Here is a 15643-nt window from a genome sequence, read left to right as displayed (position 1 = left end):
GCACATGCATGTGAGTGGAGACACATTGGGGAAGAAAAGAGCTTCAGCATTTTTCTCTAGACTCATAATTTGACCTGAGTCGCAAGTCCTGGGGCCCCTCTGCAAGCTGTTAAGTTTTTAACATATCATTTTTCACTGCATATGTTCCGTGTTATGTTAGTTACCAAGAATTTCAATAGAATAGACAATAACGTTCCTAAACCTTGGGAGGATTATTCCTAATTGTAAGCAGAGGAGAACCCCCAGGTAATCGTAAGGTTATCCCACAGCACTCTCTGTTGGCGAACTTGAATTACTGCTCCATTTAAAGCCTTGAAAGTCTCAGTAAGGCTTTGGTCTTTTTATAGGCAAAAACCACATCCCTGGTGTGTTTGAAGAAACTGTCCTCACTAAGTAGTAGCTAGAGCTGCCAGCACATACTCACTATTTTATAAGTATGAGTGGTGGAGGAAGCCTTTGAACTGCAGCCATTTAGGTTCCCCTGACTTGAAGACTTTATAATTCGGAGGAAAATAAACTATAGTTGGATAATTAGCAGTGTTGATCATGAAAAGCTGTTTATTGGTTTCTCTCACACAGATGGATCGCAGAAATGGTTAAATGCACTCAGTTTAACTGTGCATGCTATCTTGCATGCATTTGTAACTGGCACACAACATGGAAAATGTTTAATTTGCTGTCATAATGCACAGAAACCAGCAGAGTACGTTTTAAAAGTATTAATTTCTCTTTAACATGTAGTCACATTACAACCGTAACTGACAAGCTTTTATTGGGATTTTATGTGGAAGACCAAAGAAGGTAACATAACTATGAAGAAGAGCAAGATACAGTATATGACTTTCTAAATTTCTTACTAATACAAATCTGAAATGTGTGGCCTGTATTTACTGTAAGCACCATTTACTGCTAAACCCCAACATAAAAGTCCAAATGCCTTTCAGTCTTCTCTCACCTGTAATCTCGTCTTAGTTGTGCAGCGGTTCTGTGAAGGCCTCAGATTGTTGCTAGAGAACATTTATGAACAAACAAGCTTAGAATTAATGTCATGATCGATAGATCTAGATACATTGCCTTTCAATTACAAAGCGTCTTAGAGGTTGCAAAGAAATTGAGTCAAGGGTGGAGGTACAACTGAAAACAGGACAGCAACCCTGGACATGCAGTAGGAGCTACAATGCAATGGTTTAGATCACAGCCTGGCCATTTGTCCTGTAAAATCACAAAAAGGAGAAAAAGTTTAAGGGTATACAGATTCTGTTAGGCAATTTATATAAGAGTATACTTACTTTTTGTTGTTCAGTGTAGTCTAAGTAGGACAAGGCACTATTGGATTTCTAAAAGCGTTTCAGAAAGTCTGCATGAACAATTAACTTTTAATCCAATAAACTGCCCGTTCTTAGTGAAATTTGTACCACAGGTTAAATTAGCTCTGGGCTTTCTGAGGCCCAGCCTTGACAGAAATGCTCTGTCATTATGGTACTCGTTAACATTGCTTAGACCATATGTCTTTTTGGACTTTCCTCTGTTTCATAAGCGAAACCAAAGTTTATCCTGGCTGCTAAAATTCACATCTTCGTTAGCTGTGTTCACCAGCTGCCTTTAGGACTCAGAGCTAGCAACGGGCAGCTGAAGAGGCAATGAGAGAAGTAAATAAGAAAAATATGATCTTTATTCTGAACAACTGACATGATACCACAGCAAGTGTGCTCCACCAATGCAGAAGTGTAACTCCATTCGAACATAGTACATCAGACAAACCAACACCATTATAATGGTGAAGTTAGTGATGCCCACAGCATAAACTTAGACATTTGGTGAGGTATTTCTGCCTCATTAGCCAACATTAAGGCAAAGAAGATATGACATTTTATGTCCTGTATTATATTAATCCAAATAAGGAATACTAAATTGCTTGTCCAAAAAATTTATGTGTTTCATACGAGTTTGTCGATGAGGGATTTTTCTTAGTTGTTTTATCTTCAATACCCCTTTGGCTCTTTGATGGGGTTTTTCTGCTCTCTGGTGGCTGTTGAAATAAATTTTTGTTTGTTAAATAACATGGCACTAAATGAGAGTTTAATCATGGTGTTTTTCATTTTTCTTTTATTGTTATTATTTCCCCAATGACAATGTTTAACCATGCTTTCGGCTCATTTTTCACCAAATCTTTATGACCACTATCAGTGTGATAGTAATGATAAACCACCAATAACCTTGTCTGAGGTAAAGCAGGTTTGGTTTCTCCAGACGACGGGCATTTTACTTCAGAACAAATTGCGACCACCAATTGGTCAGTGGCTGACAAACCCACTGGATGGACTGACAGGTGGTGTCATGTCAATTGGGCCCCAAGGCACTTAAAGAACATAACAACACAGTCAGGCTCAGTTTGCTGTTACATAAAGGCAAATTTCACATAGACACATAGATTACTACAAACGAAATGAAAGCATAAACTATTTAGTGTGTAACCCAACAGTTTTGTTTAAATGTTTTTCAAAATGTACGTATTTCTACTTAAGAGTCAATCTAAACTGTTTGTTATTCAAGACCCCCCACTGATCAAGTTATGCATCTACTGTCAAGCAAAAATGGGTTGCCTCAGATAAATTATGTTGAAATTAAAGGGAAAGTTGAGGCAACTGCACTTAAAAGAGATCCAAATAATGTGCTGTTTGTAATTGCTGCAAATGTGCCAAATTGAGTTTAAGGTGCAGTGGCATGCATTGTCCAGTAGATGTTGCTAGCATGCTTTTTTTGTTCTGTCTCTTTGTGTTTGGGTTTAGAATGAGGACACTGTGGGTTTCAGCACAAACAGACCCTTCTTACTCTTCCTTTAAAATGCTGTCCTTCAGTTGGTTAATAAAATAGTGAAGGATTGCCACATCTGTTATTCATCCATCCCTCTCCTCTCTATTCCCACCTACCATTGCAGGGTTGTAGGGGTGAGGGGCTAGCCTGTCTCTAACAGTCATTAGGCAAGAGGTGGGCCACACTGGTCAGGTCTCCGGTCCACCACAGGACAGCAGAGAGACAGTCACACATGCCCACTCTCACTTCTTAGAGAAATTTAAAGACAGATTAAATCTGCTTTTACTTTGGCTTGGACCTTTTGTGCCAGGTTTGTTTGTTCTCCATGGACCTACTTCAAACTCCTGTCAGACAAGTGTTTCAAAAATATGTTTGTCTCTTTTCTTTATTTCCTGAATGCAAAAGTTTTATGGAAATAGAGTTCTGAAATATTCATTCAACTATTTCATTAAGTAACAATGAATGAGCTTTTGCTTTTGTAAAACTCAAACACTGAGCACAAATATTTCATGCAAATAAATTTTCTCCAGTAAATGGCAAATACAAATACTACCTCAGATTAGCAAACATTACTGATGTGTCACACTTAACCGCACCAACACACAACAAGCATTTTTAAGCATCTTTTACCAGATGTTAAATGTATTTTGGCCCTCTCTTTTTAGAACATTGTAAAATAAAGCATTATGCATACAGTGTGCTTACATGTATGCTGCTGGGTCAACCTATGTAGGGACTGCACTTATTCTCCCCGTGCATCAGCGGTGATTGGCTTCAGTTCCCTTCCTACCTCCTGTAGGAAAGAATGGAAATAGCAAATGTTTGAATGAATTATTTTTGATTGATTTTTACAATGTAGCTGATAGAGAAATGCTATTGTGCTGAAAGCTACACTTTGTAGGAAAATTAAACACTGCATTGTTCTTGTATAGATCCAAATACTTTGAATCTAAAGAGATAGCAGCATACATCGGTGTAATATGATGCGTTTGTATGATGAATTTATAATCCCCATTAGTTAAAGGAATGCTAAATGGGCAACTTCCTGAGATAATATTGATATTGAAAGTGCTGAAAGCTGCTTGTTTAAGAACACCTGCTTCTTTGTGTTCATGTAACAATAGCACACTGTCACTGCTCATCTTTTTTGTCTCCAAATATGAAGCTTTGGAGACAAAGCTCTTCACATTAGCCCTTTATTCCAAGGATCTGCTCAGGAGGAGAGTCACTGTCTGCAACCTTCACAGTGTGGATAATCTTACACACGTGAACCTAAAAGATTGAACCTTGACTTAAATGCATAACAATAGTTTTTTTAAATAAGAAGCAAGCCAAAAGGTACCTACTCTATAAAAATGTAATAGCATTCATCTAATTTGTCATGGTCATCAGCCTTTTCTAACTGCTCTAAATTACTTCTGTTCAGTGAACACTTCTTTCTTTTATTTCAAACACAAGTCAGAAATCAGCACTTTCGGATTTGTACACACAAAAGGAGTTTGTTTTTTTTAACACAAGCCCTGCAGAAAACAACATTATTCAGCTGCATGCTTCATGGCTCCAGACTATAGTCTTCGCCAATTGTAATTATGATTTGCTTTGTACAAAGCACTCCAGTTTCCCTTCAATTGGATGGGCAGTAAAGGCCTTTGCCTGTTCAGCAAAAGTTGCTTGAAGGCCCTGTAATGTTGGAAATCTTGTTTGTTCTGCCCTATTTGAAGACTGAAAACCTCTTTTTAGTGAAGTTTCCCTTCTATCAGAAAAGTATTTAGGTATATTTTGAAGTAAAGGCAGGAGATTAGAAATACCATTGATACCAGATGTTTACATACACTGTCTAAAAAGACACACATTTAATTAACAATAATCTCTTAGGCATTGATTTAGACTAAACTTTTCTTGTCAAGCTAACCCAAAATCATTTCTTCATTTGCTAGAGGCAAGAATAAAATGAATGATTTATTGCTGACATACTCCTGTCATACTTCTGAGATGTGTTGATACAAAATCTGTGCATCAATCGCAAAACTAAAGGAATGGTCGCGGTCAAGACGCTGGCTGATACTAGTAAGAGAGTGGTGTCATTTTCCAAAGTAAAAAGAGTTCTGTATCAGCATGGGTGCAGTCTTCCAAGAAGTACTTCAGAACCAAAGTAAAAAGCCAAAGCATATAATTTTTTCAAGCCATTTCCTCTGGTTGGATGAAAGTAGAGATAATTGGCATTAATGACCATCATTAAAAGCCAGATTAACGTGCAGGAGGCGTGCAAGCCTGAAAACATTATTCCTACACTGAACTAAAGGGAAGGCAACATCATGTGTGGATGCTTTGCTTCAGGTTTGATTGCTGCATTTCACAAAATAGACCATTATGACCATAACAAGGAAAGACTGAAGCAGCATCTCAAAACATCATCAAGGAAGTTAATGTCAGAGAACTAACTGGTCTCTCAAATGGACAAATAACCTAAACCCAGCTGCAAATCAGTTACGATTTTAAAAAGACAGAATTTTGCAGTGGTCATAAAAAATACCTATAAGTTTAATGGAAAATCTTTGTGGAGAGCAGAAAAAATTAGTATAAGCAAGAGTCTTTGGACGTCTGTCCAAAGAACGGGCCACAGTTCCAGCCCACCGTTGTCAAAAACGTGTTGAAGGATACCTGAAATGTTTGATCCAAGATACAGGGCTTAAAAGACACTTCCAACAAATAAGTAAATGTGTATAGACATTTGAATAAAAAAAACAACTGCTAATTGTTTTTACATTTATCATAAATCTTAGTCATTCTAACTAACCAAAAACAGGAAAATTGGAACCTACTGTCAAACAGTGAGACAGTGTCTCACGATATTCTATAAACACCTCTATGATAGCTATATATATACAAATTATGCTTTCTTTTGAATTACTAGTCATCTGCTCAAGAATAAGTGTTTTGTAAAGTCACACAAAAACTGCACAAACTACATTTTCTCTTCAATCTAATGGACAAGATTAAATAAAATGGGGGCGTGCTGTGGTGGCGCAGGGGGTTAGCACGCCCCACGTTTGGAGGCCTTAGTCCTCGACGCGGACGTCGCGGGTTCGACTCCCGGTCCTGACGACCTTTGCCGCATGTCTTCCCCCCCTCTCCTCACCCTCCTTCCTGTCTGGCCACTGTCGAAAAAAAAATTATGACCCACTAGCGCCGCAAAAGCTCTTCAGAGAAAAAAAAAATGAAGATGAGATAAAATGAAACTATCCAAGTTGATACAAAAATCAGAACTAAAATATTGGAAATATCTTAGATGTCTTTTGCAGTTTTTCTCTTTAGATTTTTTTGTGTGTGAATGCTGCAGTGCATTTTAAAGTTTCTCAAAACCTCAAGGCTGAAAAGAAAACACATCTTCCATATCAATTTTTAATACAAGAAGGATACTGAATCATTTGCGGTACAAAAGTATTTGAATATCTTAGTCGTGACATTGCATTCTTCCATTTCTCTCCACATCAATCTCTTGCTTTCTTGTGCTGCTGTCCAGATGTTTTTCTTCAACATCTGGCTTGTTCTGTCACATTCATTTAGATCCAGGTAATGAAGGGTTGGTCTTAATGTAGAAGGTTGATTTCAGTAGGGCTGAACTGGCTGCCGTTTCACAGTCAGTGATTGACCAGAACAACACAAAGGGAGAACAACATACATGACATAAAACGTAATTGTTTTTCTCCCCTTTTTCAAATAGCAGAAAGAAAAGAAAAGAAAAAACAGTTGGTCATGCAAAGCCTCGAGGACTTTAATGTTTTATTTAAAAAGAGAGTTACAGCCCAAAAAAGTCCCCAAGGCAGTTAGACTGCCTTGACTCACACAACTTTGAAGAAGTCAGTCATGAAAAAATAAAGATGCTTAGAGCAGAGTGTGGGCACTGAAACAAAAGTCAATGTGCGTTCTGTCTAATGGGAGCAGAGTGACTTCTTCAATTAAGAGGGAGCATAATTTTCTTTCACTTTAATACTGATAAAGAATGAAAAATCATAAGGATGCCAAGCTCTGCTAAGAAAATACTTAAAACAGCTCAAAATGCTTTGAACATGGTAATTTATTTCTTAGTAAATATAATTCTAATGGGGCTGCTGACCTCAAACTCACACCAATTCTTACTGATCACTTTCTTTCATGGTTCAAAAAGAAGAGCCGTACCTTCAGTAGCAAAATCATCTTCATCCATGACAATGCACCATCTCATGCTGCAAGAAGTATCACTGTGTCATTGGCTGCAATGGGCATAAAAGGGGAGAAACTCATGGTTTGGTCACAATCTTCCTCTGACCTCAACTCTATTGAGAACCTTTGGAGTTTCCTCAAGCAGAAGATCTGAGGGTGGAATGCAGTTCATATCAAAACAGCAGCTGTGGGAAGGTTTTCTGACATCCTGCAAAGAAATTCAAGCAGAAACTTTCCACAAACTCACAAGTTCAATGGATGCAAGAATTGTGCTGTGATATCAAAGGGGTCCTATGTTAACATGTAACTCAGTCTGTTAAGATGTTTTTGATTGGAATAGCTTTTGATTTTAGTACATGTGACCACTTAATGCTGCACATTCAAAGAACGACCGTTTGCAGTTCTTTATAATCCATAAAATGTTTAGAAAATCTGCTGTGCATAATAATTTGGAACAGTGCTTTATGAGTTTTTATTAAAAAAAAAAAAACAACAAACTTTTTTCATGGGGAGCTTTGTTCAGTAAAATTTGATTTATACTGTAATAGTTCATGACTTGAAAATTATACTGAGAAAGTATCACTTGCATAATAATTTGGAACACGGTGTAGACAAACCTTTTAAATAGGTGTTTAGTTGATCTGTGACAGAGAAATTGTTTTTTGGGTTTATTAGCTTTCATTGAAACATTTCATTCTATGTGTGAATGAATATTAAATATGTTATATCTGAGTCTGACTTTTTGAATTACTAAAATAAATTAAGTTTTCCATGATCTAATTTGTGATGAAGATTTGGCTGGAGGAAAAATTTAATTTTTCATTTCCCCCTCTACAGTCTTCATCATAAAAGCGCATCCTGCCATTTACCAAAACGGGAAAAAAATATTGTTCTTGCTATTATAGCGTTATTATAGTGTCAGCCTTGTGTGCACCTGCTGCTACTATAACATCTAATTTATCAACTTGGGGCCAGTGCGCGCGCATCGTACTGCCACGGACACACGGAGGCGCCAGAACACTTAAAGCATCGATTCTATCCTGGTATTGACTTGTAGCTCCAATTTCAAACCAGACGTGAAACTCATTCAGATGCCTCCCTCCTTCTCCGCTGTTCTGTCTCTCTCTGAAGCTCGTTTTTAGCTGCATGTCACTCAGTCGTTCAGTCAGTCAGTCAGTGGCTCCGCTCCGCTGCGCCTGCGCCTGTCTCTCCAGCTCTCCAAAACCGAAACGCGCCACCGCTACCGCCGCCGCCGCCGCCACTGCGGGCATGACATACTACAAGCAGTAGTGATAGTGGGTTTCCGTCTGCTGGCGTTTTGAGAGGATTTTTTTTTTTTTTAAAAGGGGGGGAGACGTGGAGACATAAAAGAAGAACAGAGGGAAGAGGTACATTTCTGGCCGTGCCGTGCGTCGAGAGGAGTGGATGAGTCAATGGCTGGGGCACAGCCTGGAGTTCATGCGTTGCAGCTCAAGCCAGTGTCCGTGCCGGAGTGCCTCCGAAAGGGCAGCAAATTTATGAAATGGGATGATGTAAGTAATGGATAGACACACCAGCAGTATTTAAAAAAAATTATGACGACATCTCTGCATAATTTCTATTAGCTTTATTTGCATGCACATGGTCCAATGTAGCATACACAATCTATAAACGACTCATGCAACAACATAGCGGGTAGATTTATTTGCAGTGGGGACCGCAGTGACAGGGGCTCAGTGCTTTACCTTCATGCTTTAATCTAGGAATGCTGCAAGAATGCAGCACCCTGACAGGCGCTTTGTTTACATCTTAATGCAGAGTATTTGTAGGAGTACACGCGAGTGAGTGCACGTGCCTTTTCCAAAGCTCGTGCATCAATGAAATTGACATTTCACAGCTTATCTTACTTCTGCTTGCTCACTTTATTTTTATGGGTTTATTTAAACACCAGCACTGTAGTTGATATGAAAAGACGCAAGTTAAGTCAAATTTCAAACCAAATCCTCTTTCTCAAGAAATAGATGAACACCCTCCTTTAATAATCTTGCACTGACTTCAGATAAAGCTGCCACTCTTCAGATTAAGTTCAAGTTAAACGTCTTTCTTATTTTCTTCCATGCTGACATCAAAAGTAGAATTTGAAAGGGACTTTTGTTGTGATCCAGTTACAACCAATTTGAATAACTGTGCTTTTCTTTTCTTCCCTCAACCTGGGTGCAGGCCTGTGTGTACTGTGAGGGTTTGCATGCGATTATTTATCTTTGAAACATGTTTTTTCCTTTTCCTGGAATATTTTTTCCTCTAATAAAAGCACCTGAAAATGAGCTTTAAGTAGTGCGGTACTTTAATTATTAGTGAAAGAAATCTGAAATTTGTTTAATTCACAGTTCATGTATACTTTATAGTGCCCTTAATAAATGATCTTGCTTTTAATTTATGGCCATCTTGAAATATAAATTCATGAGCCTCTTGGTGAAAATGCTTGTTATCTTATTTGACTCCAGGTGAGCCAAGCACAGCACAGATGGATGAGGGTTGCAGAAGTGCGAATACAGTCAGTCCAGACGGCAGTGAGGAAATCGTGCACATTCGCAAACATTCCACTCTGTCAATCATCAGAGGACTTGTGAAACACTTTAATTTAATTGCCAAAAAGTGGTCATTCCATCAGCTTTGTCTTTGTTGTAAAAAGGGGCGTCAAGTGTGAGTCAAATGTGAGTCGTTTCCTCAAACAGGCCTGTTTGCAGCCTTTGGCACATGCAGTTGTATCTCCAGAGCCAAATGCCTGCCAGGCCTTTCCTGTGAAATACAGACATACCCACTGATACTTTCTCCGGGTCATTTCCCATCCAGGTCCTTCCCATTTCCTCCCTGTGTCATTTCATGGAAAGAATCACTGTGGAATAGGGAGCCCAATTAATGAATTGAAAGTGGAGAAGAATTAAATGATTTTTTTTTTCTTCTTATCACAGCTTTGGGTTTGGGGCTTCTCTCCAATTTTTTTCCCCACACGGAATTGTGTAGGTCACAAGAAACACAATATGGATGTACCTCTTTCATTTACTGCTTTCCTCTGATGTGGGTTTTATTTATCTATGCTTCTACTTTGCTGAAAATTAAATTTTGTGCTTCTCGCTAGGCACATGAATGATGTAAAATTTGTTCAGGGTGCAGAAATCACATACAATAACATTATATATGAACAGCAGCTATGATTTTATGGAAAAGCAGGCAGTATGAGAAACTGAAGTAAACTCCAGCGCAAGACTGTTAGGGGAAGAAATGACAATCTGATCACCTCTAAATGTTTGCAAAAGTCCCACAGAAAGGTGGAGGCATGTTATTTGTTTTAACTAAGGCAGTCAGACATTTTACTTTTCTATTGAACCGTTTCAGTCATTTTAAATTGAACTGTTGACTATAATAACTTTTAAAAAGGTGTCATCAGTTCAGACAAAAGCTGAAAGCTCAACATGATCAAACCAAACAACTTTCCTGTGAAAAATTCAGTCTTCTTGTTATCTGCTGGAAGTATTACTCTCACTATCCCATTGCCTGTATGAGCAGAAGACATTTTCCAAAAAAAAGTTTTATTTCAAAAAGCTTCTTTTATCTAACAACTTTTAAACACTGCACTTCCTTTAGTAATGTCTTTCATATTTCAAAGCATTTTTTTCATCAGGATGTGATACTGCCATGATGCATTTACTAATCAGTAATCAATATCTGATAAGTCATTTATTGATCAGGATTTTAAGCTAAAAACTAGTCGATTTCTAGGTGCACCTGTACTGATAAATGGAGGCTAAGACGAAACCTAATTTGTCATTATGATTTTTGGAAGATATGTATACACTTTACTGGATCAGTAATGTAAAGTAAAAAGGTTACTTTGGAATCATCCCCATTTTTTGTATGATGCACTCTGAAAGAGATCTTATCTGTCTGCACAAGGGAGCTTAAAATCCAGTGAAAGTAGCAGGATATGTCATTAGGAGACAGACCAGCAATGTGCAGAACTCAAATCTCCTCAATAACATTCCCCCTTAGGTGAGCGCTAATGGCACAGATGCTTCGCTAAAAAGAATAATGACAGTGTTTCTTGGCAGGGATAAGTGATCTCAGGGTTTGTACTTTTGTCATTCATTCTGCCCTTCGTTTGACAAAAATAAGACCACAGCTTGCTAAGGTTGTCCAGACAAATGACAATAATAATAATAAAAAAAGCTAAACTAAAAGCAGATGGGAAATGCTCATTCTTGGCTCACCAGAAACAATAGAAATTTGTTGAAAGCAAGAGGAATACACAACAGTTGTTTTTTTGTTTTGTTTTGTTTTTTTTAGAAAAATGAAATGCAATAATACAAACCACCGGAAGTTTCTGTGTGGTTTTTTTTATTTTCAGTCCCAAGACAAAATCTTCACTTAGAGCCCATAATGGCTTAATGTGTTTGTTATGGTGGCCATGGAGAGTTAAGACATTAAGAAGCTGGTGAAAATGACCGCTCTCACATCATTAGGTTGATTCCCAGAGCTCACAAACCATCCTTTATTCCTTCCACTAACATCAGAACCAATCCATCAAATGCCACATCCTGTCCCACTGCATAAATGCTTGAACCGGTTTAATGGAAATGTGAACGTTTTTACGAAAAGTTGATCCACTTCATTATTAATTCATTTTCTAGGAATCACTAGAGATCACTGCACTGTTTATTGAGTACAGGAAATTTATATTTATCTGTAAAAGTGGAGTTGGAGGAACTAAAAGGCAGACAGTGACTTTTATGAAGAAGACAGTGACTTTTATGAAGATTTTATGTAGACTATCACAAATGAGTATATCGGGAGAATGGAAATCTAAATAGTGATGCTCCTTTTATCCTGATGCCCAACAAAAAAACTTGAAGTGCAACAAACTGTCTTCAGATGTCAGCTAATTACACTATTTGTTACAAAATTGTAACACTTCACATCCATTTGAGCTTACCATAATAAAATGTCATGGTGACAGCTTCATGTTGTGGAGATGCTTCTTTATAGGGACAGGGAGGCTTGTCAGCATTGATAGAAAGATAGTTGGAGCTAATTCAGGACTAAATCTGTTAAAGGCTACACAAGACTGGGCCAAGGGTGAAGTTTTACCTTCATCTGGACAACAAACATAAACTCATAACCGAAGTTAGATGAAAGCATCCTGAAATACTGTGGCCTATTCAAAGTCCAGACTTCAATGCAGTTGAAAATGCATTTCGTAATAAATATCCATATAAACAAGAAATATAAATGTGCACTTTCCTATTTATAATTTTCTTTCACCATTCACAATTTTCTGCTACTCCGTATTTTTCTATCACCTGCAGTTTCAAATAAATTGGGGTGGTGGATGTAACGCACCAACAAATGAAAGCAAAAGTATGAATAGGCTTGCATGCCACTTTACTAAACGCTAACATAAAGCGGGGTGTTCTGCCTTCGCCCCATGCAGGTTTTTCTCACTCAGTCAAGCCTACAAAGATTGTGCAATCATGCGTGCACAACCAAAACTGATACTTACAAGTCTTTATTAGATTTCAAGTGAATGTTGAGTTGCCAAAATTAGCATCCCTATAGCAAATGCTTCTGATACAACACTTTACAAGTTCTAACTCAGAATATGTCATTCATTCACTTTTCACTCAAGTCTTTTCTTCCTGTACAGTATTCGCTTTCCCTCTTACCCCTTCAGTGTCCACATGGATCTTAGTATTGCTCAGTCATGGAGGAAATGCGATTTTTGTATTATGTTGAAGTAATTTTATTTCAACACAATAAAATTATTATTGTTCTCTCTACCACAGTACTGTTGGATCTGAGGTCTACAATCTCCCAGTCAAATGGTTTCATGATATGTTGAACTTTAAGTGGCATGGGGTCACACAAATAGATATGTGTAGCACATTCTCACCATTAGTTCTGCCTCCAAATGTTGTGTTAGGGACCTCATTAGTTGCCTCATGAAGACACTTTGAAGATTTTGTTGCTCCGTGCAGCAAATGTGGTTTGATTTCCCGGATATCACAGATATGTCTGATTGAAGAGGACAATATGCTGCTGTTCAGCTGAACTGCTGCCACAATGCGATGCTGGGGAAGAAAAAGGGCAAAGCCTCTTTCTTTTTATAGCGGCATCCAATAATATGTGGCGTTGCCATGTGCGCCTCAGGGTCAAATTGTGTCTGTGAAACATGGTACTGTCTTTATGTAGAAGCTGTGGGAAAGCATTTCCCCTTTGCAAGAAGGAAATGGTAACATCAGCTTTAAAACAACCTGCAGCCATGAATGCAGCCGCAGCAAATACACTCACACGCCAGTGAGCTGGTCATTTGTGGCAGTGCCTTATCATGAATTGAAAAGTACCCTATAAGGAAAGGATTGTGTGTAAAGTGCAACATAAACAGTGGTTTTAATGTCATTTCAGACTGGAATGCAAGTGTTGTTAGAAAAAAAGTATGCTTTGATGCTGACAGGAAAATTAACCGGTTTACCCCAGGGAATATCCCGTCATATGTACTTGCGTATAAGCCATAAGAGAGGTGCAGTGTTACATGGTGACACACTGATTGACTCCAGATGTCTTGTCTTTCTTACTACAGGATTCTACCACTGTGACCCCTGTGACTCTAACGGTTGACCCCAAAGGCTACTTCCTGTACTGGATTGACCAGAACAAGGTAAAACACCAGCTTTTGAAGTTGGAGGGTTTTTAGTCTGAATCTTGACCTACATGCTTACAAAGCTGCAAGAAAACAACATTCCTCTATTAGGTTTATATAACATTTAGTTATTGTTGCAGCAGCATAAACAGTTGTTTTCCACATTTCTGTTGTGAAATGATCAAAACTTACAATTAGATTGGAATCCTGTGTATTTTTTGTGTTATTACTAGTCTGAAGGCTTTGTGTGTGCTTTGATGGATGCAAAGCAAGGACAAACTATCACAGGCATTTGTTACTATGTTAACAATCAGACTATGGGCAAAACGGCAAATTGTGAAGAACAGATTGTAGGTGTTGCAGTTGCTCTTTTAAAAATAAAAAATCAGACTCGGGCTTAAATTTGAACAAGTGTCAAAGTTAAGAAGTAATATAAATATTTATCTGCAGGCTACAAAGGTAAGATAGCCCTTTGTGCTTAAAAACCATCTATAATGTAGTCTTGCATGATGCAGGTTAAATAATAGGAGGCTGTCATGAGATTCCCACGTTATGATAACCAAAGGTAGACATACCATATTTCTTTAACGTTATAAAACTTTCATCTGAAAAATGTAAACCTCAGAGTACATTGTGTTTTCATTGCTTTTATTTAAACTATAAAGAAACAAATGTTCCTCCTATTGCTAAACTATTTTAACGTAATAATCATTACTGTTTATCAAAACATTGCTGTTGTACAAAGCATTTATTTCTTGATTTACTATTTTGATTTGTAGGCAAAAGAAGGTATATGGACAAACTACCATTTAAGTTAAGAAGGACGATCTATACCTTTTCATTATTTTACTCTTTAAAGAGTAACAAGAAGTGGATAATAGCTGGTTAATCAGTTGGTCTAAGCTACCTTAATAAAAGTGATCAATTGTGTTGTTTTTGTTTGTGTACAACGAGTGTCAGTATTTTTTGCTGTGGGAAATCTTTGCAAACAACTACAGTATATTTGTCTTCCAAGCGAGGAAAGAAAAGTGCAGGATTCTTTCAGCCATCTGGCTGGTAGAGTGCAGCAACATGTGGGGGAGTGGCAGAAATGTGTTACACAATAATCCACACGCTTGTCCTTTTGCATTTTTTGTGGCATCTTATTAAGAAGGACTTAAACCGTCACATCTGTATGAAAACAGCGGCATGAAACCATAATTTTAGAAAACAACCTTTATGTACCATGGTAGTGTGCTTCATTCTTTGAAAACTCAAACATTACCAAATCAAAAATCATGATCTGGTGGTAACAAGCAATAACTTCAGCTACTCCTACCACTTTACAATCCACTGTCCGGCCATTATGTTGAATACAGTACTGAAAAGTGAACTGTGTGGTGACACTCTGTTTTCGTTGTGGCCTCATTAATCTATCTTGTCAGACATCTTTATGAGTTGGAGATCTGTTACAAACTCTTGGGCTATGTTTACTACAAACACAGGGTACCTTTAGTGTGTTTATATTGAAAAAAACACACACACCCAGATCCAGACTGGACTGCACTTTCTATGGTTGTGCCTTCCAGTTGCCTGCCACTGTGTGCTTGGCCAAATTGATCTGTTCCCACAAAAGAAGGTGTAACTTAAACAGTAAAAAAAACTGTGTTGAGAAAGAGAGAAATTCTAACTGTTTCACCCAGAGTGCTTAACATGACACCTGTGTGAATACTCTGTTGTTTTGTGCCTTCAGTTATTACTGAAAGACACCAGGAGCAATGTTGTGAAATTACCTCTGCTGATAATGCTAATGTTGATTATTATTATTAAGTTTATTTGATAGGGACAGACACACATCGACATAGACAAACTGAACAGAACAACAGTCCCATGTTTGCGTCGTAGTGCAATAGCAATAGCAACAGCTAATTCTCAGCACTTGTCCCTAGATGGGCTTTTTAACAGTACCTCCGA

General features: G+C 37.9%; 1 protein-coding gene across 2 annotated transcripts in view; it reads left to right on the top strand.

Annotated features, from left to right (window-relative positions):
- plcb1l (phospholipase C beta 1-like) overlaps window positions 1-15643 on the top strand; it is a 196483-nt gene that overhangs the window by 56397 nt on the left and 124443 nt on the right. Inside the window, exons 1-2 of one of the 2 annotated variants that reach the window (XM_028040277.1) lie at window positions 8098-8549; window positions 13631-13708. In XM_028040277.1, the coding sequence (XP_027896078.1) occupies window positions 8451-8549; window positions 13631-13708 (177 nt within the window). In that variant the 5' untranslated portion in view covers window positions 8098-8450. Of the gene's footprint in view, window positions 1-8097; window positions 8550-13630; window positions 13709-15643 lie in introns of those variants that run through there. The other variant, XM_028040278.1, reaches the window with a different exon arrangement.

Source organism: Xiphophorus couchianus, chromosome 15 (assembly GCF_001444195.1).
Source record: "Xiphophorus couchianus chromosome 15, X_couchianus-1.0, whole genome shotgun sequence".
In the NCBI taxonomy this organism is placed as follows: Eukaryota; Metazoa; Chordata; class Actinopteri; order Cyprinodontiformes; family Poeciliidae; genus Xiphophorus; species Xiphophorus couchianus.
The sequence above is the reverse complement of the archived record's forward strand: the minus strand, read 5'-3'. Positions and strand labels throughout refer to the sequence as shown.